The sequence below is a fragment of the Martes martes genome, assembly GCF_963455335.1.
Source record: "Martes martes genome assembly, chromosome: 1".
Lineage (NCBI taxonomy): Eukaryota > Metazoa > Chordata > Mammalia > Carnivora > Mustelidae > Martes > Martes martes.
Window position 1 is genome coordinate 55,176,485 of NC_137888.1, and position 27,885 is coordinate 55,204,369.

At 34.3% G+C, this 27,885-nt stretch overlaps 1 protein-coding gene across 1 annotated transcript in view; it reads left to right on the forward strand.

Moving 5' to 3' along the window:
* Nucleotides 1–27,885, forward strand: part of DZIP3 (DAZ interacting zinc finger protein 3) — a 105,110-nt gene that overhangs the window by 66,949 nt on the left and 10,276 nt on the right. The window contains exons 17-27 of the mRNA XM_080815154.1: nt 52–221; nt 997–1,041; nt 5,015–5,040; nt 7,439–7,604; nt 9,245–9,340; nt 9,498–9,625; nt 19,539–19,607; nt 22,044–22,140; nt 23,603–23,706; nt 25,249–25,336; nt 27,214–27,315. Coding sequence (XP_080671280.1) covers nt 52–221; nt 997–1,041; nt 5,015–5,040; nt 7,439–7,604; nt 9,245–9,340; nt 9,498–9,625; nt 19,539–19,607; nt 22,044–22,140; nt 23,603–23,706; nt 25,249–25,336; nt 27,214–27,315 — 1,091 coding nt within the window. The remainder of the gene's footprint in view (nt 1–51; nt 222–996; nt 1,042–5,014; nt 5,041–7,438; nt 7,605–9,244; nt 9,341–9,497; nt 9,626–19,538; nt 19,608–22,043; nt 22,141–23,602; nt 23,707–25,248; nt 25,337–27,213; nt 27,316–27,885) is intronic.

Sequence of the window (27,885 nt, forward strand, 5' to 3'; positions counted from 1 at the left end):
GCAAAAACTGTATGCAGCCCGATTTTGAGTGTTTTTATTTTTAACATTTAGGTATTGAAATAGAAGAGTTACAGAACGAGGAAGAAGAACTAAGTCCACCCCTCATGGAGTATAATATAAACGTGAAATCAAACCCTGAAATACAGTTAGCAGAAATGAATAAAGATGGAGCATCGATACCCAGTGAATCTTCAACAGAATCTGTTAAAGATCTCCAGGAAGTATAAGCTCTCATTAATATTTGAATTAGAACTTAATCAGGGCCTTTAGTTTGTTGCATGTGCTATACTTACAGCATCCCAGATGATCTTAGTTTATGTTTATCATAGTGTTTACATAGAGCTTGAATTGGAATGCTTCTTTCCCTGGTACTTCTTCCAAAATCTTTCCTGCCTTAACCTTTTATTTTGCCAGCATTTACTGAACACTTGTTATGTGCCAGGCACTATGCTAGATTTATGAACATGTTTCTTCATCCTGAATAATTGGGAGTTAATAGAAAGTAGAAGAAAGCATAATGGGGAATAGAAGAAGAGAGAAAGAAGCAAACAGGGATATTTCAATGCCATTTGCACAAGGGTAGAATTAAAATCATGCAGGGTGGAATCTTTGTATTTCTTTAACAGTTATTATATGGTCACTAAATTACTCCCAGACTTAATTTTTCCTCTTATGAACTTGAATATGTTGATTTTTTTAAAGTCCTTTCCTCCTTTGTTGCTCATGCATGCACATATGTAAATGAGGACCTCAGCTTTTTTTCTATAGCCTATTCATTGATATGTTATCCCTTTATAGATAAATGAATTCTCAAGAGCAGGAGACTGAGATTAAAATCAAAGTGAAAATGAAAATAATTTTCTGTAGAATCTGGGAAGACAATGTGATATTTAATATTAGAAGATAAAAGACTTCAGTGGTTTGAGGAAATATATTTTGCAAAATAACTTATTGTATAGTTTGAATTGTGTATTAATTGATTTTTTTTTTGGTCAGGTTAAGAGTAAACCAAAGAAAAAGAAAAAGACTAAGAATAAAAAGGTAAGTGACTGTATTAGCATTATAATAGAGGTATGTCTAATTATGAACACTTAGATTTAATACATGGATTCACTGTTAGAACTTAAAATTAATTCAAGTAGACATATAGCATAAATGACTTAGAAATATCAATAGTTTATTGAATATGTGGCTATAGAGAAGTCTATATATATTAGATCCTGATTGATTTAAACTCACAGTATATCCTATTTCACTTGCCTAAATCATAATTATACATTTAAATATACAAATGAGAAACTGAAGTAGTTATTTGGAAATTTCACTAATTTCTGCAGACCACTCTCATTTAAAAAATGCCTACTCAGTGTTTGAAAAACTGCTTCTCATCATATTTTTAGTGATATATTCAGATGCGTTTTTCAAAACCTTAATAAATGTTGATTTTCTTTTTTGTGTCCAAGACTCTCAATAATGCAATAATGTATCAAAATGGTACAAATTCAGGAAGCTTCATTCATTCCTTTTCTTTATTTTGCCAGTTATAAAATAAAACAACTTCTTGTTACTGTCTATAGCAGTTTTAGCAAAAAACTCTTAATTGCTTGGAAAATTACAAAGGAAAGTTGAGTCTTGTTTTTGGCTGAATTTTTTATTTAACTATGACTATATTTCTGGGACAATTGTATTGTTGTTGTTCAGAGCAAAATTGAAGGGAAGGTATGGAAGTTTTCCGTATATCTCTGACCCTCACACACGAATAACTTTCCCCGTTATCAACATCCCCCAGCAGAGTGGTACATTTGTTACAGTTCGTTAACCTACATTGACATATCATGATTACCAAAGTTCATTTACAGTTTGGTTCACTCTTTATGTTTGTAGATTCCTATGAATTTGGACTCAAGAGGTTTTTTTTTGTTGTTGTTTTTATCAAGCATAGAGCTACCCATTATGCTTTGCGAACTTTATAGTGAAAAAAATAGTGTTATTTTCTGGCCTGAAACATCTACTTAAAATCTAGATGTACTCTGTAGATTATATAATAAATTCAGTGAGAATATTTGCCCAACTACAATCTGGTAAGCCCCTATTATCTAGTCTTTTGGGAGTATATACAGATTTTAATCATAAATGAAATTTAACACAATGAAGGGAAAGTTATAAAACACTTTGGTGAAGGATAAAATAAAGGTTATTTATGCTCTGATCAATAAAATATCATGGTCATTTCCATATTTATAACCAGCATTTATTATAACTTACCATTTCATTCAAAAGTTATTTTGAAAATTAAGTTATATTTTTAAAAGATGAATAAGACTTACTTTTCAAACAATGAATGTTGCAACACTACATCAAAAACTAATGATATACTATATGGTGACTAACCACATATTAAAAAAATTTTTTTAATGAATAAAAAAATGAAATAAATAAATTTTTTAAAAAGTCTTATTTTTAGGCAATTCTTGTATGACAAAACACAATATGGTCTGTTATTTTAGCGGATATTTTTAAATTTTTGCCAAACATTAATAAATCCCGGGTCTAATACTGCATAAAGCTGGCCAAGTAAATCCACAGCTGTCAGACCAAAGGTACATAGTTTGTTTCCAAAAAATTAAAATATGGTTACTCAGATTCTCAATTTTAGTTAAATGTAGAAAGTCCCACTTTTATGTCAAATATGTCAAATTAAACAGGGAGTAAACACAAATGGAAATAAATGTAAACACAGCTCAAAACTTCACATGCTATTAATACTGAAAATCTTATTAAATGTAAGGATTTTTTTTTATTGTTTATAACAACCTAAGTTTTTTTCTCCAATTTATTTTATTAGAAGAAGATGAGATACTTTGAAGATAATTTTATTAAGATAAGATTTGAACATTAAGAGAGATCTTATATCTTCGTTATCTAAATTTTAAAGTATTTGACCTAAAAATGCTGAAATTTTACATAGGACTGTTTTACAGAAATTGTCCTATTAATATACTTCGTTATGGTAGGTACAAAGAATTTTCTACTTACAGTGTAAGTAACCTGTTGTAAAAAGCTAACTCAGTCACATTCTCTAATTGGGAGTTTTCCTCATGAAAAATTCTAGCAGAAATTAGCTTGTGTTAAGCAGACTAAGGACAAAGTCCCTATGAATGAAGATGTGTCCTCTGTTAATGATAAGTTTTGATTTGTTTTGCAATAGCTCTACCTAATATTGGTTGAAGTCCTACAAAGATCTGTCAGAGACTCTGGAAGAATATGATAAAAAGTAAAATTTGTATAGCAAATAGAGGGGACAGTATAGATAACTTGTAACTAGTAGTTAGACTTTGTAGTTACTCTTTCTTCATTTAGGAATTTCGTATTCAGCTTCTAATACATTCAAATTATAAATAAGTCTTTTGGGAGTTAAGTAGGTCCTCCTTCCTATTCCCGCCTCCCATCCAGCAGAATTAAGGGTTAAGGATGGAAAAGGGAAGTAAAGCAGATGGCAGAAGAATAGAAGCCTTTGGGAAAAAAAAGAAACCTGGCAGGAAGTAAATCTAGCCCTTCAAACTGGGTGTACTCTCTACAAGAGGGAAGTTGCTGAGATGAGTGTCGAACAGACTGATGAATGTGTTGACAAAAAATTGTCATGGGAAGACCTAAAGAGTTCCAGAAATTAATCAGCTATACTAGGTGTTCATTATGAACACCCAGATGTCTTTCCATTCAGTTATTCAGGTACACTGGAACCAAGGTAGGAGTTGATAATTCTAAATCATAGAATCAGATTGGCACTGGACATTGATCAGACATTGAAATGCAAAAATTCTCTTAGTATATAGAAATAAAGCAAAACAAATCATGAAATTTGTGGGGAAGAAGACTCTGAAGTTTCTTGTAAATAAGAGGTAGTAGTAGAAGTTAATACTCTAATTTATATAAAAGTAATTAAACTCTTAATAGAAGGGTAATGTAATTAATACTCTTAATTAGTATGTGTTGTCATTGATATTACCTTTATATAGTATGTTTCCTTTATAATTTTACTTTAATGAACGTAAAATTCAGGTTTTTTTTTAACATTTAACATTTTTTAACATTGTGATCTCCCTAACACTTCTTTTTCTGTAAGATTTCTTAATATAACAGTCTGCTTTTACCTTATGTGTAGATTTTTCAAGAACTCTTGTAGTTAGTATAGTATTCCATAAAGGAGAATTACACATACTCTGTCCCAAGATTACCAGTAGGTGCAAACACAGCTCCAGTACTTATTTCCAATATCTGAATCAATAATTTTTAAGTTGTCTCATGACTCAGTGGTAGATTACAAAACCAACTTAGTGGGTCACAACTACCATTGTATAAAATAGATAGAATTAGTAGGAATAAAAAAAGCTTCAGAATTCATCACATAGTGTCTTAGTTCAGGCAGCTATAACAAACTGCCATGGACTAGGTGGTTTAAGCAACAAACATTTATTTATTTTTCACAGTTTTAGAGTCTGGGAAGTCCAAGATCAAGGTACCAGCAGACTTGGTCTCTGATGAGGGCCCTCTTAGTTTGCAGATGGCTAACTTTTTGCTGTATCATTACATTGTGGAGAGAAAGAGAGCATACATAAGAGCAAGAGATCTAGCTCTGGGTCTCTTCTTATAAGGGCACTAATTCCATCATGAGGACTTCATAGCATCATCTAAACCTAATTACTTTCCAGTAGTCCTTCCTCCAGTTACCATCACACTGGGGAATTAGGGTTTCAGTGTATGAATTAGGGCACAAACATGCACCCCATAACACATATACTATGGGTAAAGTTTATTTGGTGGAACTTAAATTTCAGTTTTATGCTTATGTATAAAGTTCTGTATATAAGTGCATTTACATTATGATGTGAAATGTATTTTTTATTTCGATTGTGGTCAAAAAAGTTTGAGAAACACTGATCTAAATGCGGTTCACATCACTATGCTGTACAGACATAGTTCATATAGATTACTAATTCCTGATGCTGTTTTTCAGAATAAGGAATCAAAAGAAGAGCAAGGGTAAGTATTTATTTAATTTTTAAATTTTTCTTACTATTTTCAAAGTCTGCTTTGCCAGTATGACACAGCCTTGCCTTGGAAAGTGTTTTAAAATAAGAAAGTACAATCCCTTGTCTTTATAACTTACCACTTTTTAACAGAATGATAAAAAGTTCAATTATCATTTACTTTGGGAGAATAGAATCTCTCACCCTTTTTATTCAAGGCTACTCAAGAGTCACCCAGTACTAACTGCTTTTTTATTCAAAGACTAATTTAGATCCAGCCTAGAAATCTTTTAAAATATAGTCTAGATTGTGGTTAGCCAAATCTAAATTTAGGTAAGATTTAACCTTAAAGAACAGATCATTATTTGCCCTAATGACTTCTTTTACAGAAGAGTTTGTTTTGATTTGGTTTGTTTATTTAACCCATAGCTTTTTGTTGTTTTTAATACCAGTTGTTAACCATGAATTTTGAACCTTTACACTGGCAACCTTTTAGGTGTCTGTAGATCGCTGTTATTATACAACTATGTGATTCATGACAGTCCATTAGAGGATGGAAGTAGGGGAGACAGTAGTGAAGAGATTGATTATAACCACCAAAAAGTTTGTTAATTGAAAATTGATAACTTTAGAGAATTCACTGTGAGGACATAAATTATTAAGATATCTTTAAAATGGTAGCAAGAACACATTTTAACTGTAAAGTCTTCACTTGTAGTTGATATTTCCTCACTGATAATGGAGTGATCTGGTTGGTAAGTAAATGGTTCATCATCCAAGATGGGTTTTCATGCTCTGTGTCAAGTCAACAAATTGAGCAAAACAATACTAGAACAATAGTTTTTTGATTTTTGTTTTTTTCAAGTCAGGTCTAGGTGCCATAAAAATAACTTACAAAAGAGTGAAACAGTGCTGTCAGTCATTCTGCTTATTTTATCTACAGTGTGGACCCAAACCTGAATGATTATCAAATTACCCAGGGACCTTTGTTTTCATATGAGAATTTTCAAATATACATAAAAGTATAGAGAATAATATACATCTACATTAATATATGTAACTGTTATCTGATTGAACAATGACACTGTTTTCCACATTTGCTTCATACTTCCCTTAACATTTTCTTCTTCTTTTTTTTTTTATTAACATATAATGTATTATTTGCCCCAGGGGTAGAGGTCTGTGATTAACAATTTTCTTTGTTGAAGTGTTTTCAATCCTAAATTTCACGTAATTTTACCTCTACATAGTTCAGTTTGCATCTTACTGATATGAACATTTTCCTATATTATCACAATCCTATTAGTAAACTTTAAAAATTTAGGAATAATCTTCTGGAGCTTTTCAAAGATACAGATTTTTCTATGTATTCAAAAAATTAAAAAATTAAAAACACAGTTGCCGGGGTACCTGCAAAAATAATAATTTTAAAAATCTCTTTAGGTAATTTGAAAAATTAATTGGGTTTGGGAACCAGTGGTCTACATAAGCAATTGATTTCATTGAACTTTCCAAAATGTTTGAATCATTCTAGAATACCTTAGTGATACCTAATGACTATTTTATAGTGTTTTACAAGTTACTGTGTAAGCAAGCATTAGATGCCTGTGCTTTCCAGGTCTCAGTGCCTAAAAGAAGTAATAATGCATTCTAAAGTTACCTGTTTTCTTTCTATTCACTAATCAAGTCATTTATGTTACAAGTAAAAGTACTATTTCTTGTTATCATTTAATGAGATTAAGAAGGAAATTTATAAATAGTAGGCCAATTTGAAAGGAGAGTAGCATGCATTTAAACTTTTAGACATAGTTATAGAACTGAGTTAACTGTTATTGCATTTATAGTATTTTCATTCTTTTTTTAGTGGTTTTCTAGTTACTGAAATCCATATTGCTGCAGTTTCTTTTTTTTTTTAAGTCCTATTCCCAAAGAAACCTCAATTTTTAAATCTACTTTATGTTGCTATTTGCAGTCCTCTATCTAAATGTACACTGGACCTAAACAATGAAATTAATCAAATTAACCAACCTACTTGTCAAGAATGCTGGGATGATAAAATAATACAGCAGAGGTGGAAAGGCTTGTCAGTATTTCCCAAAGTGTTGTTTCCCTAAAAGTAACTGGTGTTAACAATTATTATTTGAAAAATGAAATCCATGGTCTCCTAATTCTTGAAAACACTAGGATGAACAAAATAGGTACCTCAATTGAGTGCTATCTCATATATGCTTAATAAATTCATTATGAATCATTAAGAGAAATACACAATATGAGCATGGTTTAAACTTTCTTTAGCCATGAACCCTTCTGACGCTGAACATTTCATGAGACCAATACAATATTTGGGAAGCAATGGCTTAGAGGAAAAACAATCATTATAAAAGATTACATTGATTATGTCACCACCGTAGCCCAAATATAATAGGAAAGGAAGAGCAGTTGAAGAAAGAGCAAGCAAATCTACACCCAGTCAGTGGATTTATGAAAGATGATGCAAGTGATATTCAAGAGGATTCTGCAACTGAAGACAAGTTCTATAGCCTGGATGAACTGCATATTCTGGACATGATAGAGCAGGTAAGTCTGACTGAAAGAGGTACAGCTCTCCCTTCCTTCTTCCAGAAACAGTTGTTAACCTTTGTTTTTCCCATGACTCTTTGAACAGCATGTCAGCCTAGTGGTCTGTTGTGTTTGTGAGGAGCAAATAAAAACAGGAAGGATCAGGGACAGGAGTAGATAGAGGGGAAAAGAACCTTAGGAGCTGGAACTTTTCTCTTTAGCCCTCAAACCATTTCCTGGCTTTAACTATTAAACAATGCTAAATACAAATGCGTTCCTTGTGAAAGGTTTTTCAAGTACCACAAGGGAAAAAAAAAAAACTTGGCTTAATCCCATTGACTTAATTTGTAAAATTAAGGTACTTTCATTTTAAAAAATTAAACTGGTTGTAGACATGACATGTCTACAGAAATATTAATGTACAACAGTGCCTTATTTTGTTTTGTTTTGTTTTTTCCCCCCTTTGGTTCCTTTCCTAGTAGTAGTCACTGTTGGGGATGATGTATATAGGTATATAAGTACGCATGAAAGTGATTAAATCAGACAAAGCACATGACTTAAAAAACCACTTCATTTAAATGAGAATTCTATTCCAAGGTAATTTAATGATCATTTTATGATAAGGTAATTTAATGATAACCTGTTCAATAAAATGTAGGAATATTGCTTGTCTAAGGGTGCATTTAGTAAAAATGATTCCCTGGCTGATAATTGCCATATCTCATTTCCCCTTTCCAATTATAATAATAAGATACATATATTTTAACTGAAATGACATGTTCTTAGCTTTGGATGTCAGACTAAAGTTTAAATATAGGATATAGGACCTTTGGGGGGCACCCAGGTGGCTCAGTTGGTTAAGCAGCTGCCTTCAGCTCGGGTCATGATTCCAGGGTCCTGGGATCGAGCCCACATCAGGCTCCCTGCTCAACAGAGAGCCTGCTTCTCTCTCTCCCCCTCTCCCTGATGCTCTGCTTTCTTGTGCTCTCTCTCTCTCTCTGTCAAATAAACAAATAAAATATTTAAATATAGGACCTTTGGTTTTCATTCAATAGCTATGAGGGCTCCAAAACACAATAAAAATATGACACACATTTTGGAAAACATTTATACCCTCATTTATTCAAAAAATATTTAGCACTTTATGTTAAGAACTCTGCTAAGACATGGTCCCTGTGATCATAGTATTTACAATCCAGTGGACAAGTTGAGTATTAAGCTAAGGTGGTACTGAGTAATAAATAAGTGTTTGGGCAATTATGGCTGCCTGAGTTAGAATTCAGGCTTCTCCACTTTCTTTGTAACCTTGGGTAAGTTACTTAACTCAGTTTTATTATCTCTAAAATGGGAATAATAAGTGCCTACCTCGGACAGTTTTTATGACAACAAAGGCATTACCAAAAAAAGCTTAAAAATATGGTAACCGTGCAGGTAATGTTATCCTGTGGTATTAGCAATAGACAAGTAACTGTGGGATTATTTAGTGAATGCTGTAATTGGGGAGAGGTGGGTTTATCTGCACTAATCAGAGAAGTGATGTTTGCATAGAGACGTAAATCATGAATAGGAGTTAGATGGCAACTTTAAATCCTCTTTAACTAAAGAATTAGTGGTTTTTTAGAGGAAAATAAGGCATTCATATTCCATTTGCTCATTAGGGCTCAACCAGCAAAGTAACTGCAGAATATGGAGAAACAGAAAAGGAAAAGCTTGCTCGGCAGAGGCAACTTTATAAATTGCACTATCAATGTGAAGTAAGTACTTTTGCCATTCTATCTGAAGCCAGTCAGAAGTAGTTGAAATGTTCAATTTAATGGTAGTTTCTTTTTTTTGAAGATCCAATTTTTTTTTCTTTTAATATGTGGTGACTTGAACAGAATTAACTATGAAGTAACATTTTTCATTGATCAGGATTTCAAAAGACAGTTGAAAACAGTGACTTTTCGGTGGCAAGAAAACCAAATGCAGATTAAGAAGAAAGACAAAATCATTGCATCTCTGAACCAACAAGTGGCTTTCGGAATCAATAAGGTTTCCAAGTAAGTGCAAATCTGTTAACAGGAAATTCTGGATTTGCTCCATAATGAACACGATCTTTAAAAGATAATCCCTGTGTAGCCACTAGGTGGCATTATAACTACACATTAGGAACTGCCAACTATAGGCCTGCACTTGCATAAAAACCAACTATATTTTTGCCTTGGCAGCTGGATTGAGAAATAAGCAAGTGCTCACTCTGTATATCAAGCTTTACATGTATTGGCTGAACAAGTGTGATTATAACAGAATTACATGAGAAAGATAATTAACTTTCAGGTCATGATTCTAATTTATAAAAATATGACCAATGATCTGGTGTTTCTTTATAGCATGTGAGGTATACGTTTCTCAAAGACACCCATGAAATCATTTGAATGCTTTATTATGTTGGTCTCTCAGAGTTTCTGTGTTCCAAGATCAAGAGACTAAAAATGAATCAAATTCCTGAAGACTCTTCCCTTCCAACATTCCCTTAACACTCTTAAGTAGTAAATACCTAAGACTAAGAATTCTGACTTAATAAAGGAAAATGTGTCTCATTTTATTCTTTTTGTACTAATCACTGTCTCCAGTCATATCAGTTGAGATAATAACATGATTTGTAACATTATTTTAATAAATAGTAATAAATAGCTACAGGATACCAGTTGTCCATTAAGTCTGATTTGAAATCCATGAGTTCTTAGACTGCTAGTAGGGAGAATAGACAAGTTCTAGGGAATATCTTAGAGTAAGGAGTCCATAATATTAATTTGAAATTGGAGAAATATTTGGCAGAGACTTAGGTCTTAAATTTTCTTCCATATATGATGTCCTCCAACCTTGAAGAAATTTGGGGGGAAAACTGGATGCCGTAGTGCTGGCAACATAATCTCAGTTAAAAACACTTTGACTTATCCCTAGTGGAGTCAGAGAGATCCATCAAGTTCAAGGAGGTGAGGACCTAAGATGGTTTTGGCAAATCTAAGCTGGCTACAGTCACTTAAGAATCCACACTTTGGGGTTCAAAACTTTGTCTTTTAGAGTGGATGACAATGACCAATCCAAGTATATGTTATATAATATCAGTGATCAGAAAAGTAATGTCATCCATGCAGATGAGCTGCTGCTTCTCTCCTTTACCATCTGAGGATATCCTTCCTCAACTCTTATAGCTGACCCAGGCACTCTTTGTATGCTTGAGACTATAAACAGACTATTTTAGGGGACTCATATGTCTTCATACAAGGAGCATTCACCAAACATTTATCAGGGGCTCATTATGTGAGAATTATGTAAGGCACATGTAGAAGATACCAAGACATGTCAGACGCTGTGAGCTAATGGAGAATACAGATTAATTTGTTTAAAATTACTTAAAACAGAGGAACTTCTAGTTCTACCAAGAAATAGTATTCTTCCTTGCAAATCCTCCTGCTTAAAATTAAAACACCTTGAATATATCACAACAAACAAGCAGAGAAAGACTCTAAATGATAGATGGAAACAAACTGTCTAGAGACTTTGGTACATGAGGAATGATACGACAGTGACTTTTTGTTATTGCCTCCCATATATCCTAGACAGGGTCCCGAAGAAATCACCAACCTGGAACAGCCAACTGGTAGGGATAAAGCTTTGAGAAAAGCTTATTGTCTCTATCCAAAGGATCAGGAAAAGGGAGATGTAACAACAGAAAGCCTTTTTGGCAGTATCCACCTATTCTAGTCAAGCACCAATGGTCCCATACTACCTAGTGTGTTCCAACAATGGCAGATAGCAGAAACCGGGTTTCCTTGCTGGGGTAGTATCAGCAGTACTGAGCATCCAGCTGTTCTTGCATTCCCCACCAGACAAAAGCAGGTAGTGTTCCAGTTAACAGAATAGTATCGGTGTGATCCAGTAGCAAGCTAACCCTCTACCTCTGCCCAGCATCAGAGAGACTTAGGGTAATCTGAGGTGGGACTGGTCAATACTAGGTTTCACCTCTACCTCCTCATGGGGAGCTGAGTTCCTACCCCTGGGGCTGGTTGGCACTATGTTTTCTCCCCTCTTCCCAGCTGATGCCAGAGAGGCCCAACATGGATCTCCTGCTCTTCACCCTGTAGTAACAAAGCAGTATGAGTCAGCCCTCTGCTTTCTGCTTCCCTGGTATCAGTAGGGCCCAACAGGAAGCTGATCTTATACAGAGGCAAAAAGCAGAATGAGTTGGTACCCCACTTTCTTGGGAAATGTCAGTGGGACCAGAGAGAGACTGAACTTCTACACCATTCATCTGCCTTGAGGCAGAATGTCAGTGTCCAGTTTTGATGGGATGTTGTTTAGCAGGGCTGAGTGGAAAGCTAAACATATACACCCACTCAGCCCTCACACTACACAGGGGGGTCTTCCTGCTAAAAAAAAAAAAAAAAAAAAAAGATTAAATCCAGAGTCTCATAATATCCAAATACCTAGGTATACAAAGAACTAGGACAGTCACAACATGAAAGAGAAAAGACAGTCAACAAAAGACAACTTTAAGATGATTCAGATGAGAATTGTCTGACAAAGATTTTAAAGCAACCACCATAACAGTGCTTCAGCAAGAAAATTGAATTCTCTTTAAACAAATGGGAACCTAGGAAATCTTAGCAAAAAAATGTTATAATAAAGGATGGAAGTTTTTTTTTTTAATTTTTTAATTTTTTTATAAACATATAATGTATTATTAGCCCCAGGGGTACAGGTCTGTGAATCACCAAGTTTACACACTTCACAGCACTCACCATAGCACATATCCTCCCCAGTGTTCATAACCCCACCACCCTCTCCCTACCCCCCTCCCCCCAGCCACCCTCAGCTTGTTTTGTGAGATTAAGAGTCTCTTATGGTTTGTCTCCCTCCCGATCCCATCTTGTTTCATTTACTCTTTTCCTATCTGCCAACCCCCCCCCACGTTGCATCTCTACTTCCTCATATCAGGGAGATCATATGATAGTTGTCTTTCTCCGATTGACTTATTTCAGTAAGCATAATACCCTCTAGTTCCATCCACGTCATTGCAAATGGCAAGATTTCATTTCTTTTGATGGCTGCATAGTATTCCATTGTATATATATATACCACATCTTCTTTATCCATTCATCTGTCGATGGACATCTAGGTTCTTTCCATAGTTTGGCTATTGTGAACATTGCTGCTATAAACATTCAGGTGCACGTGCCCCTTCAGATCACTACGTTTGTATCTTTAGGGTAAATACCCAGTAGTGCAATTGCTGGGTTGTAAGGTAGCTCTATTTTCAGCTTTTTGAGGACCCTCCATGCTGTTTTCCAGAGTGGTTGCACCAGTTTGCATTCCCACCTAGAGTGTAGGAGGGTTCCCCTTTCTCCGCATCCTCGCCAGCATCTGTCATTTCCTGGCTTGTTAATTTTAGCTATTCTGACTGGTGTGAGGTGGTATCTCATTGTGGTTTTGATTTCTATTTCCCTGATGCCAAGTGATGTGGAGCACTTTTTCATGTGTCTGTTGGCCATCTGGATGTCTTCTTTACAGAAATGTGTGTTCATGTCCTCTGCCCATTTCTTGCTTGGATTATTTGTTCTTTGGATGTTGAGTTTGATATGTTTTTCATAGATTTTGGATACAAGCCTTTTATCTGATATGTCCTTTGCAAATATCTTCTCCCATTCTGTCAGTTGTCTTTTGGTTTTGTTAACTGTTATCCTTTGCTTTGCAAAAAGCTTTTGATCTTGATGAAGTCCCGGTAGTTCATTTTTGCCCTTGCTTCCCTTGCCTTTGGTGATGTTCCTAGGAAGAAGTTGCTGTGTCTGAGGTTGGAAAGGTTGCTGCCTGTGTTCTCCTCAAGGATTTTGATGGATTCCTGTCTCACATTGAGGTCCTTCATCCATTTGAGTCTATTTTCGTGTGTGGTGTAAGGAAATGGTCCAGTTTCATTCTTCTGCATATGGCTGTCCGATTTTCCCAACACCGTTTGTTCAAGAGGCTGTCTTTTTTCCATTGGACATTCCTTCCTGCTTTGTCGAAGATTAGTTGACCATAGAGTTGAGAGTCTATTTCTGGGCTCTCTATTCTGTTCCATTGATCTACGTGTCTCTTTTTGTGCCAGTACCATACTGTCTTGATGATGACAGCTTTGTAATAGCGGTTGAAGTCTGGAATTGTGATGCCACCAACTTTGGCTTTCTTTTTCAATATTCCTTTGGCTATTCGAGGTCTTTCCTGGTTCCATAAAAATTTTAGGATTATTTGTTCCATTTCTATGAAAAAAATGGATGGGATTTTGACAGGGATTGCATTAAATGTGTAGATTGCTTTAGGTAGCATAGACATTTTCACAATATTTGTTCTTCCAATCCATGAGCATGGAACATTTTTTCCATTTCTTTGTGTCTTCCTCAATTTCTTTCATGAGTACTTTGTAGTTTTCTGAGTATAGATTCTTTGCCTCTTTGGTTAGGTTTATTCCTAGGTATCTTATGGTTTTGGGTGCAATTGTAAATGGGATTGACTCCTTAATTTCTCTTTCTTCTGTCTTGTTGTTAGTGTAAAGAAATGCAACTGATTTCTGTGTATTGATTTTATATCCTGACACTACTGAATTCCTGTACAAGTTCTAGCAGATTTGGAGTGGAGTTTTTTGGGTTTTCCACATATAGTATCATATCATCTGCAAAGAGTGATAGTTTGACCACTTCTTTGCTGATTTGGATGCCTTTAATTTCTTTTTGTTGTCTGATTGCTGAGGCTAGGACTTCTAGTATTATTTGAATAGCAGTGTGATAATGGACAAAGGATGGGAATTCTAACATTAAGAAATACAATAACTGAAAATCTTGCTGGATATAATTACTAATAAGTTAAAGTTGACAGAGGATTGAACCAGTGAACTTGAAGATAGATCAAAAGACATTACCTAATCTGAAGAGCAGAGAGGAGATAAACCAGGGAAAAGATTATTTAAAACAAACAAACAAACAAACAAACAAAAACAGAGTCTCAGTGACCTGTGGGACAATAAAAGTTAAAGTTCTTACCAGAATCTCAGGAGGAGAGAAGAGAGATGGGGGAAGAGGGCAGTAATTAAAAGAAATGAAGTGAAATACATAAATTTTCAAATTCAAGAAGTTGAGTGAATCCCAAATAGTATAAACCCAAAGAAGTCCATGCTAAGTCACATAACTAAACAGAAAACTAAAGACAAAAAATCTTGAAAGAACCAGAGAACACATGTGGGAACACTAATTCAAATGACATCAAATTTCTCATCTGAGACCATGGAGGCCAGAAGGAAGTGGCACATTATTTAAGTACTGGAAGAAAAAAACCTAACAGAAAACAAGAATCTTGAATATTATATCCAGCAAAAGTATCCTTTAGGAAGAAGGGAAATAAAGACAAGTCTCAGGAGAGCTATAAGAATCTATTGCTACTAAAGGTACCATTAAATAATGGCTAAAAGGAAGGTCTGTAACCATAAAGGAAATGATAATAGAAGCTTGGAGCTTCAGAAAGAACATCAGAATGAGTAAAGAGGGGGGTAAACAGTAAGAGTCCATCCTATTTCTCATTAGTTTCTTTAATCATACTTGATGCTTGAATCAAAAATTATAATACCATCTCTTGTGGAGTTTAATGTGTATAGGAAATACTTACAATAATTAATTAAATACTTACAATACAATAATTATGTAAATACTTAAATAATTATGTTTTAAAAGTATAGAGAGTAAAAGGACCTATGTGAAAGTAGGGAAAATATCAATACCAGTAGACTATGCGTATTGTAATACCCAGTGCAACCACTAAGAAAGCTACAGACAGAGAGACATTCAAATGCATTATAAATAAGTCAAGATGGAATCCTAAAAAATGTTCAAATAACCCACAAGAAGGTAAGAAAGGAAAAATAGGAAAAACAAAAAAAAAATAATTGCTGACTTAAGCCCTAACATCAATAATCACCTTACATGTAAATGATTTAAATACACCAGCTAAAAGACACTGGCAGAGCAGATTTCAAAAACAAAACAAAACTGTAATCCAACAATATGTTGTTTACAAGAAACTTCAGTTTCATCTACATAGGTTGAAAATAAAAGGATGGTAAAATGTATACAATGTAAATGTTAAAAAAGCAGGAATAGCTATATAAAATGGACTTAAGAGCAAAAAACTACTGGAGAGGAAGAAGGACATTACACAATGATGACAGGTCCAATTCACCAGGAAGACATAGCAACCTAAAGATGTATGTACCCAACAACAGAGCCTCAATATATGTGAAGCAAAACTTGATAGAACTATGAGGAGAAATAGAAAAACCTGCAGTTACAGATGATGATTTCAGCCCATATTCTCAGTAATTTATAGAACTACTAGATAGAAAGATACAGAATTTCTATAGCAGCAAATATAGAAATTCTGTATTAGCAAAGATGTAGAATTTCTACAACCCCATCAACCAACAGGATTTAATCAATATTTATAAGACACGTCACCAAACAACAGCAGAATACATTTGCTTTCAAGTGGCCATAGGAAGTATACCATGATAGAACATATCCTGGCCCATAAAACAAACCAAAAAATTTAAAAGCATTGAAATCATACAAAACATATATTCAGGACAAAATGGAGTCAAACAAGAAATCAATACCAGAAAGATAACAGGAAAATTTCCAAGCACTTTGAAACTACACAGCACATGTCTAATTAATCCATGGTTCCAAAAACATTTAAAGGGAAATAAAAATCTGTTGAACTGAATTAACATTAAAATACAATATATCGGAATTTGTGGGACATAGCTAAAGTAGTTCTTTGAAGATTTATTGCACTAACTGTACACATTTGTAAGAGTTGAAAAAAATCTCAAATCTAATCTAAGCTCCCTCCTCAAGAATCCAGAGGGAAAAAAAAGCAAAATAACTGAAAACAAGCAGATGGAATTAATAAAGATTAGAAGTAATGAAATTACAAACAGAAAAACAATAAAGAAAATTCTTGAAACAAAGAGCTGTTTCTTTGGAAATACCAATAAAATTGACAGACCTCTAGCAAAACAAACAAAAAGGAGATACATATACCACCATCAGGAATGAAAGAGTGATAATATTGCAGACCTTGCAGACATAGAATTATGTTGAGTGAAAAAAGTCAGTCCCCAAAGCTTATATACTGTATGATTTCATTCCTATAACATCCTTGAAATGACAAAGTTTCAAAAATTTTAACATGACAAAATCATAAAAATGGAAGACAGGTTAGTGATCCAAGGTTAGGAGGATGAAATGGGAATGGGAGCAAAATGAGATATTGTGATAAAACTGTTCAGTGTCTTGACTGTATCATTATTAACATCCTGGTTATTATACTATAGTTCTGTAAGATGTTAACATTGAGGGAACATGAGTAAAGAGTACATGGGATCTCTCTGTATTATTTCTTACACCTGCATATTAATCTATGATTAGATATCTCAAAAGTTTAATGTGTGGGTTTTTTTTTTTTTTAAGTACAGTTAACCCTTCAACAAGGGTTTGAACTATGGGTCTGCTTATATGTAGATTTTTTTGATAAATACAGTACAGTACTATAAATGTATTTTTCTCTTTATGGTTTTCATAGTAATATTTTATTTCAGTTTGAGGTAAGAATATAGCATGTAATACATATAACATACAAAACATGTATTAATTGACTATATTATCAGCAAGGCTTCTGGTAAACAGTAAGCTATTAGTAGTTAAGCTTTTGGGGAGTCAAAAGTTATATACAGATTTTCAACTGCATTTACTGGAGGTAGGCATCAGTGTCCTTAACCCCTATGTTGTTCAAGGCCAACTGTACAATAAATAACTGTCAAATAGCACCATAATTAATAGGGATTTTGTAGGGTAAAAAGAGCACTTGTGATTGTTGTGGTAAGGACGAACATCATTGAAAACAGTATTGAACCTCGGCTATATAGAATGAGATTGGAGAAAACACAGAGCATCTAGGCTGAGAGGGCATTGTATGTGTTCTCATATAGCTTTTAAGCCTTTGTTTAATTGACTTGAACATGTCTCAAGAGTATATGATAAAAATGTAAATATTTTTAAATTGTAAAATGCTGATTTTTTTTTATTTATGGGTTTTATTAGGAAGCAAAAAAATCTTTTCTTTGGCCTAGTTCAATGTCAGTCCTACAGTAATGTTTGGTAAATGTTTGCTGTTGATAATTGAAGAATTAACAAAGATTTTTATAATAGCAACATATTTTGAACAAATAACAATAAGCACTTAATAAATCTAAAGTAATTACAGTCAGTAAAATCCACGTAATAAACTTGATAGCTAGCCAGAGTAAACTTGAGAACTGTAGATCTCTCAGAAAAGAATGTCTAATCCTACCCTCATGTTATTCAAGAGAAAAATAGGACTAAGAAGTTATGACTGCCTGAACATATATAGCTGTTTCCTGCCCAAGCTGGATGATAGGAACGATGCCTACCTTATCCTCTATTATTTAAGAATCCAGGTCTTCTGAATTCCCCACTGCCTCTGTCAGCTCTTTATTGCCCACTCTTAAACTGCAGCTAGGTAAAATATTCAAGTAATGGAAGCATTCAAAGGAAAGCAGAATGTCAATTTAAAAAATCTTACTACCTCTTTTTTTGAATCTCTCGATATACTCCCGCATACCATAGTAACAAACTCATCTTTCTTCTTCTTTACTTGAGAACATGATCTCTTTTGTGGAGAAACAGACATGGTTTCTTTTCATTGCATTTTCAGTTCAATAAACATTGATTGATTGTAAGTCTCAATAGCTTCTAAAAAGCTTGGAGTAAAGGTGAGTAGGTGATCTCTGAAATCTGATAGTAAGCAATCTAGCCACATTTAAAGTCATTGTTCTAAGGTTATCATTCCAAATTCCTGATGACCCAAATACCTGTGTATCCCAAGTATCTGAACATACGAAAACTTAAAGAGTAATGTGCTTTTCCTGTGAACTTCTTCACATTATAGCAAATTAATGTGTCAGTGTAAAAATTTAGTTCTGAGGAGATATATAGCAGCACAAGGAAGGAACATCAGAAATGATTTGTGAACATGTATCAATCAAAAAGTATTACTTTGCACTCTCTCAGTAGCTTTTTGCATATTAATTTTTAAACCAATTTGCAGGCTATGTTTTCTGATTTATATAAAATTTTTGCCTGGTCTTTCCATGATTAGATCATGTTAGTGACTCCTTGGTGATAATTTACTATTTTAATTAGTAAATTAATAAATTAATAATTAATTAATTAATTAATTACTAATTAATTAGAATTAGTTAATTAATTAATTAATTACTAATAAATTAATTACTAATTTAATTAGAAGCAGACTCCCCCCTCTCACCTTCTCCTCGCTCATGCTCTCTCTCTCAAATAAATAAATAAAATCTTAAATAAAATAAAATAAAATTCCTATGTGTACACAGCCTCATGGTGTCTATATTTAATACCTGATTTCTTTCACACTTTAACCCTTTAATAGTTTATATGACTTGATATAATAACTTGGTAAGCATATTTTAAAGTTCTCAATCCTACCACAGGCCTAGGAAATCAGAACATACCTTCTATGTTTTCTAGTGGGTAAACTAGAGTAGAAAGGGCTAAAGACATATTTCTGAGACTTTGAAGTGGGGATACAAGTTCTCTTTGGCTTCAAATTGATGGGGTTAGAACTTGGGAAGTTGATAAATCAGACATCAGAAAAAAAAAAAAAAGATAAATTCCAGAAGGTGTAAGTGTAGGAGACTAATTATTTTCAGACTCAATATTTGTGGCCCCAAATGGTCACACTTAGTCCCTCTTCTTCAGCTACAAGTGGAGCTGTTCTGACTGTATTAATGACAAATCATTTCTAACATTTATCCCTTTCATCTTTCCTTAGATTACAGCGTCAAAGCCATGCTAAAGATAATGAAATCAAGAATCTTAAAGAGCAACTTTCCATGAAAAGGTACAAATTTAGTTGTTGCTTTGGTTGAGTATACATCTCTGAAACTCTAGGTATATTCATTCAGCATGTTCTGATCAGGGTAGCCATATAATTTATTATCCAAACTGGGGTACTTTTGAGCATGAAATTGAACATTATTAATATTTAGACTGGGACAACAGTTACAAATGGAAGTGACCTAGGCAGATTGGGGGCTATGTTCAGCTTAGCTCTGGCCCTAGAAAACTGCTGAGAGAGATTAGATCAGCAAGGATACGGTCCCACAGCAAGCTAGGCAGGGACCAGACTTATGTGTTCTCATCTCTTTGCCCTAATCAATACTGCTAAGTGTTACTGATTTATGAAACTGGTTGAATTTTATTCTGATTCACATATTTTTGCCTGTAGGTAATTTTTTAATAACTTTTTAGAGATCTAATTCATATAGCATAAAACTCAGTGTGTTAAATTATATAGTTCATTGGCTTTTAGGATATTTGCAGAGGTATACAACCTTCACCTCTGTTTGATTCCAGAACATTTTTATCACCCTAAAGAAATCCTGGATCCATTAGAAGGCATTCCTCATTCTCCCCTCCCCTAGCTTCCGGCGATCATTAATTTATTATTTGTCCCGGTGGCTTTGCTTTTTCCAGACATTTCATATAAATATAATCACATAGGTACCCTCTTGTGATTAAGGTCTTACACCTACTATATTGTATATCCATATCGTAGCATATCTCAGTATACATTCCTTTTTATAGGTAAATAATATTCCACTGTATAAATACACCACAATTTGTTTATCTTTTTATCAATGGACATTTGATTTGTTTCCATTTTTTCACTATTATGAATAATGCTATTATAAACGTTTGTAAGCATATTTTTGTATGAGCATAAGGTTTTCAGTTCTCTTGGTTATATAAGAGTAGAATTGCTGAGACATGCAATAAACTCTGTTTAACTTTTTAAGGAACTACCAAACTTTTCCAAGTGACTGCACATCTTACAATCCCACCAGCAATGGATTCTGCACATCCTCACAAATACTTGTTGGATTACCTGTCTTTATTTTACTCATTGTAGTGGTTGTGAAATACAAGATCATTGTGGTTTTGATTTGCATTTTCCTAATGATTTAATATGTTGAACATCTTTTCAAGTACTTATTGGCTATTTGTGTATCTCCTTAGAGAAATGTCTGTTCAAATCTTTGGCCACTTTTTAAATTGGGTTCTTTGTTTTTTGTTGAGTTTTCAGAGTTCTATGCATGTTCTGGATACAAGTCCTTTATCAGATATATGATTTGCAAATATTATCTCCCATTCTGTTGGTTGTCTTTTTACTTTCTTGATGATGCCCTTTAAAGCAAAAACGTTTTTAATTTTGGAGTCTAAGTTATTTTTTCTCTTGTTCTTATAAGCAGTTTTGTACAATATTTGCACAGTATTCAATAGCATAATAATTCCTCTTGGTTGAATTCATATATGTCCTTGAATATTTTTTCCCTCGACACACTCTGGGTATAGTGGTATTAACAACATATTGTTTTATCAAGCTTCTCATCAATGTTTGTCAAATGTGGAAGCATCCAAGTGTTTCTAATAAAACATTGAGAATAGCTTTTGTAAAAGTCCCTATTACAATATTATGTTTCCAATTGTTTCCTTTAAAGATATAATTTGGTTTGTATGCCTTAAAGTTTGGGCCTCAGGTGTAGGAAGCTGAAATGAGATAGGAAAAAAGAGAGACCTCATAGGTAGCCTTTCTCTATAATGTCCTTCATAAATAATGTCCTTATCATCTCCCTCTCTCCTTTTCAAGCTGTAGGATTTGTTTTCATTTTAAGATGTTGATGTGAGCTGAGATACTGAGATAACCAGTGCAATATTTTAATGCAGTGATTTAGCTTTAATGCAGTGAGGGCAGGGATGATAAAAAAAAACCTTTGTAGTTGCTATTTTGGGAATACAGAAAGGCTTGTAGAAACTCTATGTGAAATTTAATGATAATAGCTAACATTTATTTAATGCTTAATATGTACTAAACACAGAATGCTTTTATATATATTATATGAATGTGTTTTTGCAGCAGATCTTTGAGGTCAATAGTACAGTGTTCTCCATTTTCAGATGTAAAGAAACTGAGGTATAGAGAAGTTAAGGAACTTGCCCAAGGTTTCAGAACTCAGATTCATCCTCAGACAACTTTATTTCAGAGCCAAGTTTTAAATCCTAGCCCTTACATTGACGACTTTAAAACTTCTGCACTCTTGGTAGTAAAGGATAACTGTAAGGGTCAAGTAATGTCTTCTCTTGCTTTTGTATGCTGTAAACTTTTACAAGAAATCATTTCTTACTCACTAAGTAGCTTGAATCTTTCTCCTGAATAACGTGGAAAAGTCTGTCCTTGCTGCAATGTTGTTGACTCTTTAATGATCATATATTTCAGATCTCAGTGGGAAATGGAGAAGCATAATCTGGAAAGCACAATTAAAACATACTTAAACAAACTGAATGCAGAAACTAGCAGAGCTTTAACAGCTGAGGTAAAAAAAAGAAAGAGAGAAAAATGGGGTTGGGGAGGGAAGTTCTGCTCATGTACTAGTATACTAAAGAATTGAAAAAAGACTGTTCTAAATGAACAGAAATAAGTCATCTTAGGACCAGCCAGAAGAACATAGCTTCAACTCTTATGCTTTTTTGACTCATTGGAATTTTATACATGATTACTTCAATGTTGATGATCTTATGTTGTTTTTCCCCAGATGACTTCAGGAAATTGGTCTGCTTCAGTCTGTATAGCAAATACATACATTTTGGGATAATTCTCATGAAGCCAGGTCACTAAGCCAAATTTCTAAGAATTCTAACATTTTACTGCTGCTGAAGATAATGTCTCCTTTCTTTGTTAATTTCTACATAGATCTTCCCAAAGCACATACACATCATACACTCCAATTTCAAAAACCAGCCTACCTTCTAGACTCCCAGAATGTCACCCAGTTTCTTCTAAGTTAACTTAGAATACCACAGCTAGGGTCTTTTCCAAAAGATAAATGATTATCTATATGTATGTAATTTTTACTTACAGATAACCAAACGATATACAATAAGATTCAAATTTTTAGAGAGCTCACTAACATTAAAAGAATTATAAACCTTCCCACATCTGTCATGGGTAAACTGTATTCTTTAGCAGAATGCTTGGGAATCCAGAGGTCAATAATCAAGGAATGATACCTGAACCAAAAATCCCTGGAGATTAGTAGAATGCTAGCTATAACTGAAAAAACAAAACCCTCAGATTACTTTAAGAGCTCAAGTTTATATATTTTTGTTTCTTACTGCTTTTAGTCAGAACATTTCCTTCTACTTCCACTATTAATTTTAGAAACACCTAATGCTGTCCAAGAATATATTTTCAGCAAATATTGAGTGACTAGTGAGAAAAAAGCAGAGGTCAAGTGAGCATGCAACAGTAATGAGGCAGAAGGAATTCCTGTTATGGGGAGACAGACTCGATGACCTCGCAAGGCCCATTTGGACTGCATGGTCCTCCTGCATGGTCTGATTATTTTCTTATCCCTTCATCAATTAAAAAAAAAAGCAAATAACAGGACTTCTGGGAATGTTCTTAAACTTTGCTGAATATTATAGTTACCTGAGAACTTTTAAAAATCCCACTACTCGGGCAGCACTTGGGATCAATTAAATTAGAATCTCTGGGACCAAGGCATAAATTTTTAAAGAGTCTGAGATGATACCAGAGTATGTTCAAGTTTGAAAACTAATGATCTGGAATGCTTACTAACCCAATAACCATTGAGTAAAAAAGTTAGAATTGTAGAATTAATCAGAGTTTCTAGAAAGTATTATGGATGGTCAAGAAGCTCAGGTGCTGGAAGAGATTGAAAAATAGCTCAACTTTACTTGAAATGATTGAGAAAAGGATGTGTTCATTTACAAGGGCACCTTCAACTTCTTTGTCTTTTTCTCAAAAATCTGTAGGTGTATTTCTTACAGTGTCGTAGAGATTTTGGTTTGCTTCATCTAGAGCAGACTGAAAAGGAATGCCTCAGTCAGCTTGCCAGGGTGACTCATATGGCAGCAAGGTAACATTTCCCTCTTCCTTAATGCATCTTCATCTCAGAGATACAAGATACAAGATACATCCTTAAGCCTGAACAAAATCTGTGTTTTACATGTATGACATCAGAGTCTTTGAAATGAACAAACCCTTATTTTTTTTAAACCTCAAAAGTCCTTTAGTCACTTTGCTGCTGTTCTTGGTTGCTTCTGCTGAAGCACTGAAGTCTACTGAGCACAGTAATAGCTGCAGACAGATTTTTCCCTTTCTCTAGTGAAATAGATAAAAAATCTCAGAAACATGCATGAAGCCCAGACATTTACAAAACAAGGTGGATTCTAAGTGGAAATCCTTTTTACAATTAATTTCTCTTCTAATGCTTGATTTTAACTACCTTTGGAGTGCATTGAGGGAAAAATCAGTATTAACACCTAAAATCATAGGTTAAAGGCAATTTCTTGCTGTGTTATAATAAATGAATGATTTTCAAATATTGGGCAGGTTGCATGAGATTATCCTTAAATTTATAATTTTATATCTTCATAGTGAATTAATTAAATTAGAATTTCTGGGACCAAGGCATCATTATTTTTTAATGATTATCATTTTAATGATCATCATTATTCTTCAATTCTAAAGAATCAGAATCTCTGATGTTTAGCAAGATTCCCAGGATATACTGATGTGCATTCAGGTCCGGGAAGCACTGTTGTAAGTGATCAGTCTATCTTTGCTTGCTAGAGGGAGAAAGGGCACTCTATAAACTAAAACATTATCAAGCCTCTTTGTATAAGATAATCTCAGTGATAACTTGTTCTACTCTTTCAAAGCTGGTGTGCTGGGTGATACTGGGGTGGGGTTGTTACAGCAGAGCCTTTTGAAAGGCCTCATGAAATCTCTCTTTAGAGATGGCAGACCTTAAACACCTTAGGCTGTTCCTACTTAAGTCATTTGGTGGGCATGTTTGGCAGAGCTGCTTGTGTTTATGCAATTTAGGTACTGCATAGAGGCAACAATCTAATTGATCCTCGCAGAAGAGGTACTTCTTTCTGATTTGCCCTCCCATAAGGAATATATTTTTCTAATTTGCAGAGAGCTGATGGGCCAACCATAGCCCTGTGATGTCAGGGTTATGGTGAATATAGTCCAAAATCTGCTTCCAGGAGGATTCAGCATCTTTGAGAATGCCCTGCATTGGATGGCTAGGGCAGTTTCTCTGTTTGGCCTTCTCTGCCTCCGTATTTCACTGGAGGGATTTCTGTGTAAAGGTTTTACATGTCCTAAAAAAAAATATTGCCAAGATAGAAGAACACTTGATGTTCTGGAAGCAGAAGTTCTATTTGCTCTTGAAAAAATACATTTTATACGTTCCCAGCCTTTGTTTTATTTTTAATAACAAACCCTTCCACGTAACTTTGTGCCCATTTGAGGTTATTATTGGTGACGAAGGTAATTTTGTTGTTTTATGTTATTTACATATATGCTAAAGAGTGTAATGGAAATTTGTGGAGACCTATGTGGTATATAAAAAGAAGAACTTTCTCTTGTGTCTCCTTTCCTACACCAGCAATCTGGAATCACTTCAATTAAAGGCTGCAGTAGAGAGTTGGAATGCCATCGTAACAGATGTTAGAAACAAGATTGCGTTCCTCAGGGTAAGTGGTGAAATATCTCTGGAGTAAATTGACTGAATGTTGTAGGTGGTATATACTTAAAACATCTAACATTAAAAACAATTACCTGAGTTTTTTCAGTTACTAAAGTTTATGCCTTTTTAAGGTTTGAGATCGATTACTTCCATGTAGTTAGTTGTAGATAAAATCCTAGACCTGGTCTTTTCAGGTCTTTCAGGTCCTTCATACAGTAAATAATAAACTCAAAAATTGTGCTTTACACCTAATTTTCCTAGAATTCCAAAGCTGATGTTGCTCCAGTCAAAAATAAATGTTGAACTTGGTCTGAATAATTATGTGTTTATAAAATTAAAAGGAAGATCAAGCAGACCTGTATTAGTTTTCAATCTTAAATTTTTATGTAATTATTTCATAATGCAAAATAATGAATTATTCATTATTGGTTTAATAGAATTAGGACTATGCTTAAGGTAATCTAAAGACATAACCCACTGATTATTTATTAATTTCTTCATTTGGCTTTAGGATGTTTTTGTATTTATATCTTAAAGTAATATATAGGGGCCCCCTGAAGGCTCAGTTGGTTAAGCATCTGCCTTTGTCTCAGGTCATGATTTCAGGGTCCTGAGATCGAGCCCCACCCACATCAGGCTTCCTGCTCAGCTGGGAGTCTGCTTTTCCCTCACCCTCTTCCTCTGCTTCTTCCCCCTGCTCATGTGCATGCTGTCTCTTTCAAATCTCAAAAAAATAAATAATAAAATCTTTCCCCCCAAAAAGTGTATAATGTTCATTGTTTTGTGATTTCACAACACTGCTAGCAAAATAATGACATTTAATTGTGACCACTGCTTCAAAGCATTGCCTTCTTATCTAGCTTTTCCACTGGTGGTCTTGACTATATTTCTCTCCCAGCCTCTTCTTATTCAGTCTTTAGTGATGCTTAACATTTATGTTGGGTTTATTCACAGTCTGGCCTGCCCCTGGTTCTCCATCCTTGTTTTATTTTAAGGATATCTTCTGTGGAAAGTTTCTAAATGTTTTGTTTCCTGAGCATTTCTTTTTCAGTCTCTCTGGGTTGTTTACAAAACAATACTGTAAAGTAAAATGGGGACAGTGCCAAAAATGTTGAAAGCATGTTGTTAAGCTTCGGTGATTGGGATCCTACTTTTGGTAAAATCCAAGAAAATAAAACAAAGGTATATGTGGTACTTGAGAAAGCTAGAGGTATAACTTCAAACTAAGCAAAATGTGGATATTTAGTGAGTATTTCCTGAAATTTCCCCTGCAGTGAACATTTGCAAATAGCTCAACTCCTCATTACAAATACTTTTTTTCCTATAATTATCAGCTTATATGTTATTTACAGCTTCTTGAATCTTTAGATGCTATTCACTTTTTATGATTGGTTCCCATTTTGGGGCTGAAAATTATGGAAATATTAAGGAATTATCACAGGGTCTGTGAATTATGTCTCTTTATATCTTGCCAACCAACAGATACTTGGAAAGATACAACTGTTTACATTTTTTTTTATTTTTATTTATTTATTTGAGAGAGAATGAGTGAGAGAGAGCATGAGAGAGAAGATCAGAGGGAGAAGCAGACTCCCCAAAGAGCTGGGAGCCCGATGCGGGACTCGATCCTGGAAGTCCGGGATCATGACCTGAGCCGAAGGCAGTCGCTCAACCAACTGAGCCACCCAGGCGCCCCACAACTGTTTACATTTGAGGATAGTGTGTTATAGAATTATTTTTATGTCAAAACTGTTTTTATATTATTCCTGACTTAAGTTGTGAAAAACTATTATATGTTTTATTATTAAAAACTATACCAAATATTCCCATATGCAGTTTCTTTGAAGTTGATTTTACTCTAAAATATTGTTTCTCTTCTTCTAGACACAGTACAATGAACAAATTAACAAGGTGAAGCAAGGGTTTGCCTTGAGTACTCTGCCTCCAATCCAGCTTCCTCCACCACCACCTAGTCCTGAGATACTGGTAAGAAATATGACATTTTGAAAAATTGCCATCTTTATCTTGATGAAATGGTAAGGGCTATAAAGCAGTGAATATTCATTATATTTCATGTGTGGTCAAAATAGAACAGGCATATGTTTTGCATATTGTTTGTAATTACGTCCATTCTTGCTATATTATCTCCAGATGCTATAACTAGCTGGCTGACTTAGCTGAGGCCAGTGCCTAGGTGTATCACTGGATTTTAGTGATGCCTTTGGTATATAAAGAGGTAATGTATCCTCATTTCATCCTGTCAATCTGACGTGCAGTGTGGGAGAAAACTGACGAATGTGCAGAATTCCCAATGCACTCAGGTTACCCGAGTGACTAAAACATCTTGGCATTGTACCCTAGACTTTACCCTTCTACTTCTACTTTTGACATTCTTTTCCTTAACTTTTATCTTCTATTTTAACTTTAACAGCTTCCATTGATGCCCCTCTCCTGCTTATTGCAGTGAGCCTCAATGAGATATCTCTCTGTTACACTATTTATGTTATCCTTCTGGGAAACCTAGTACCCTAATCCAGGAAATTCAGACAGCTTTCC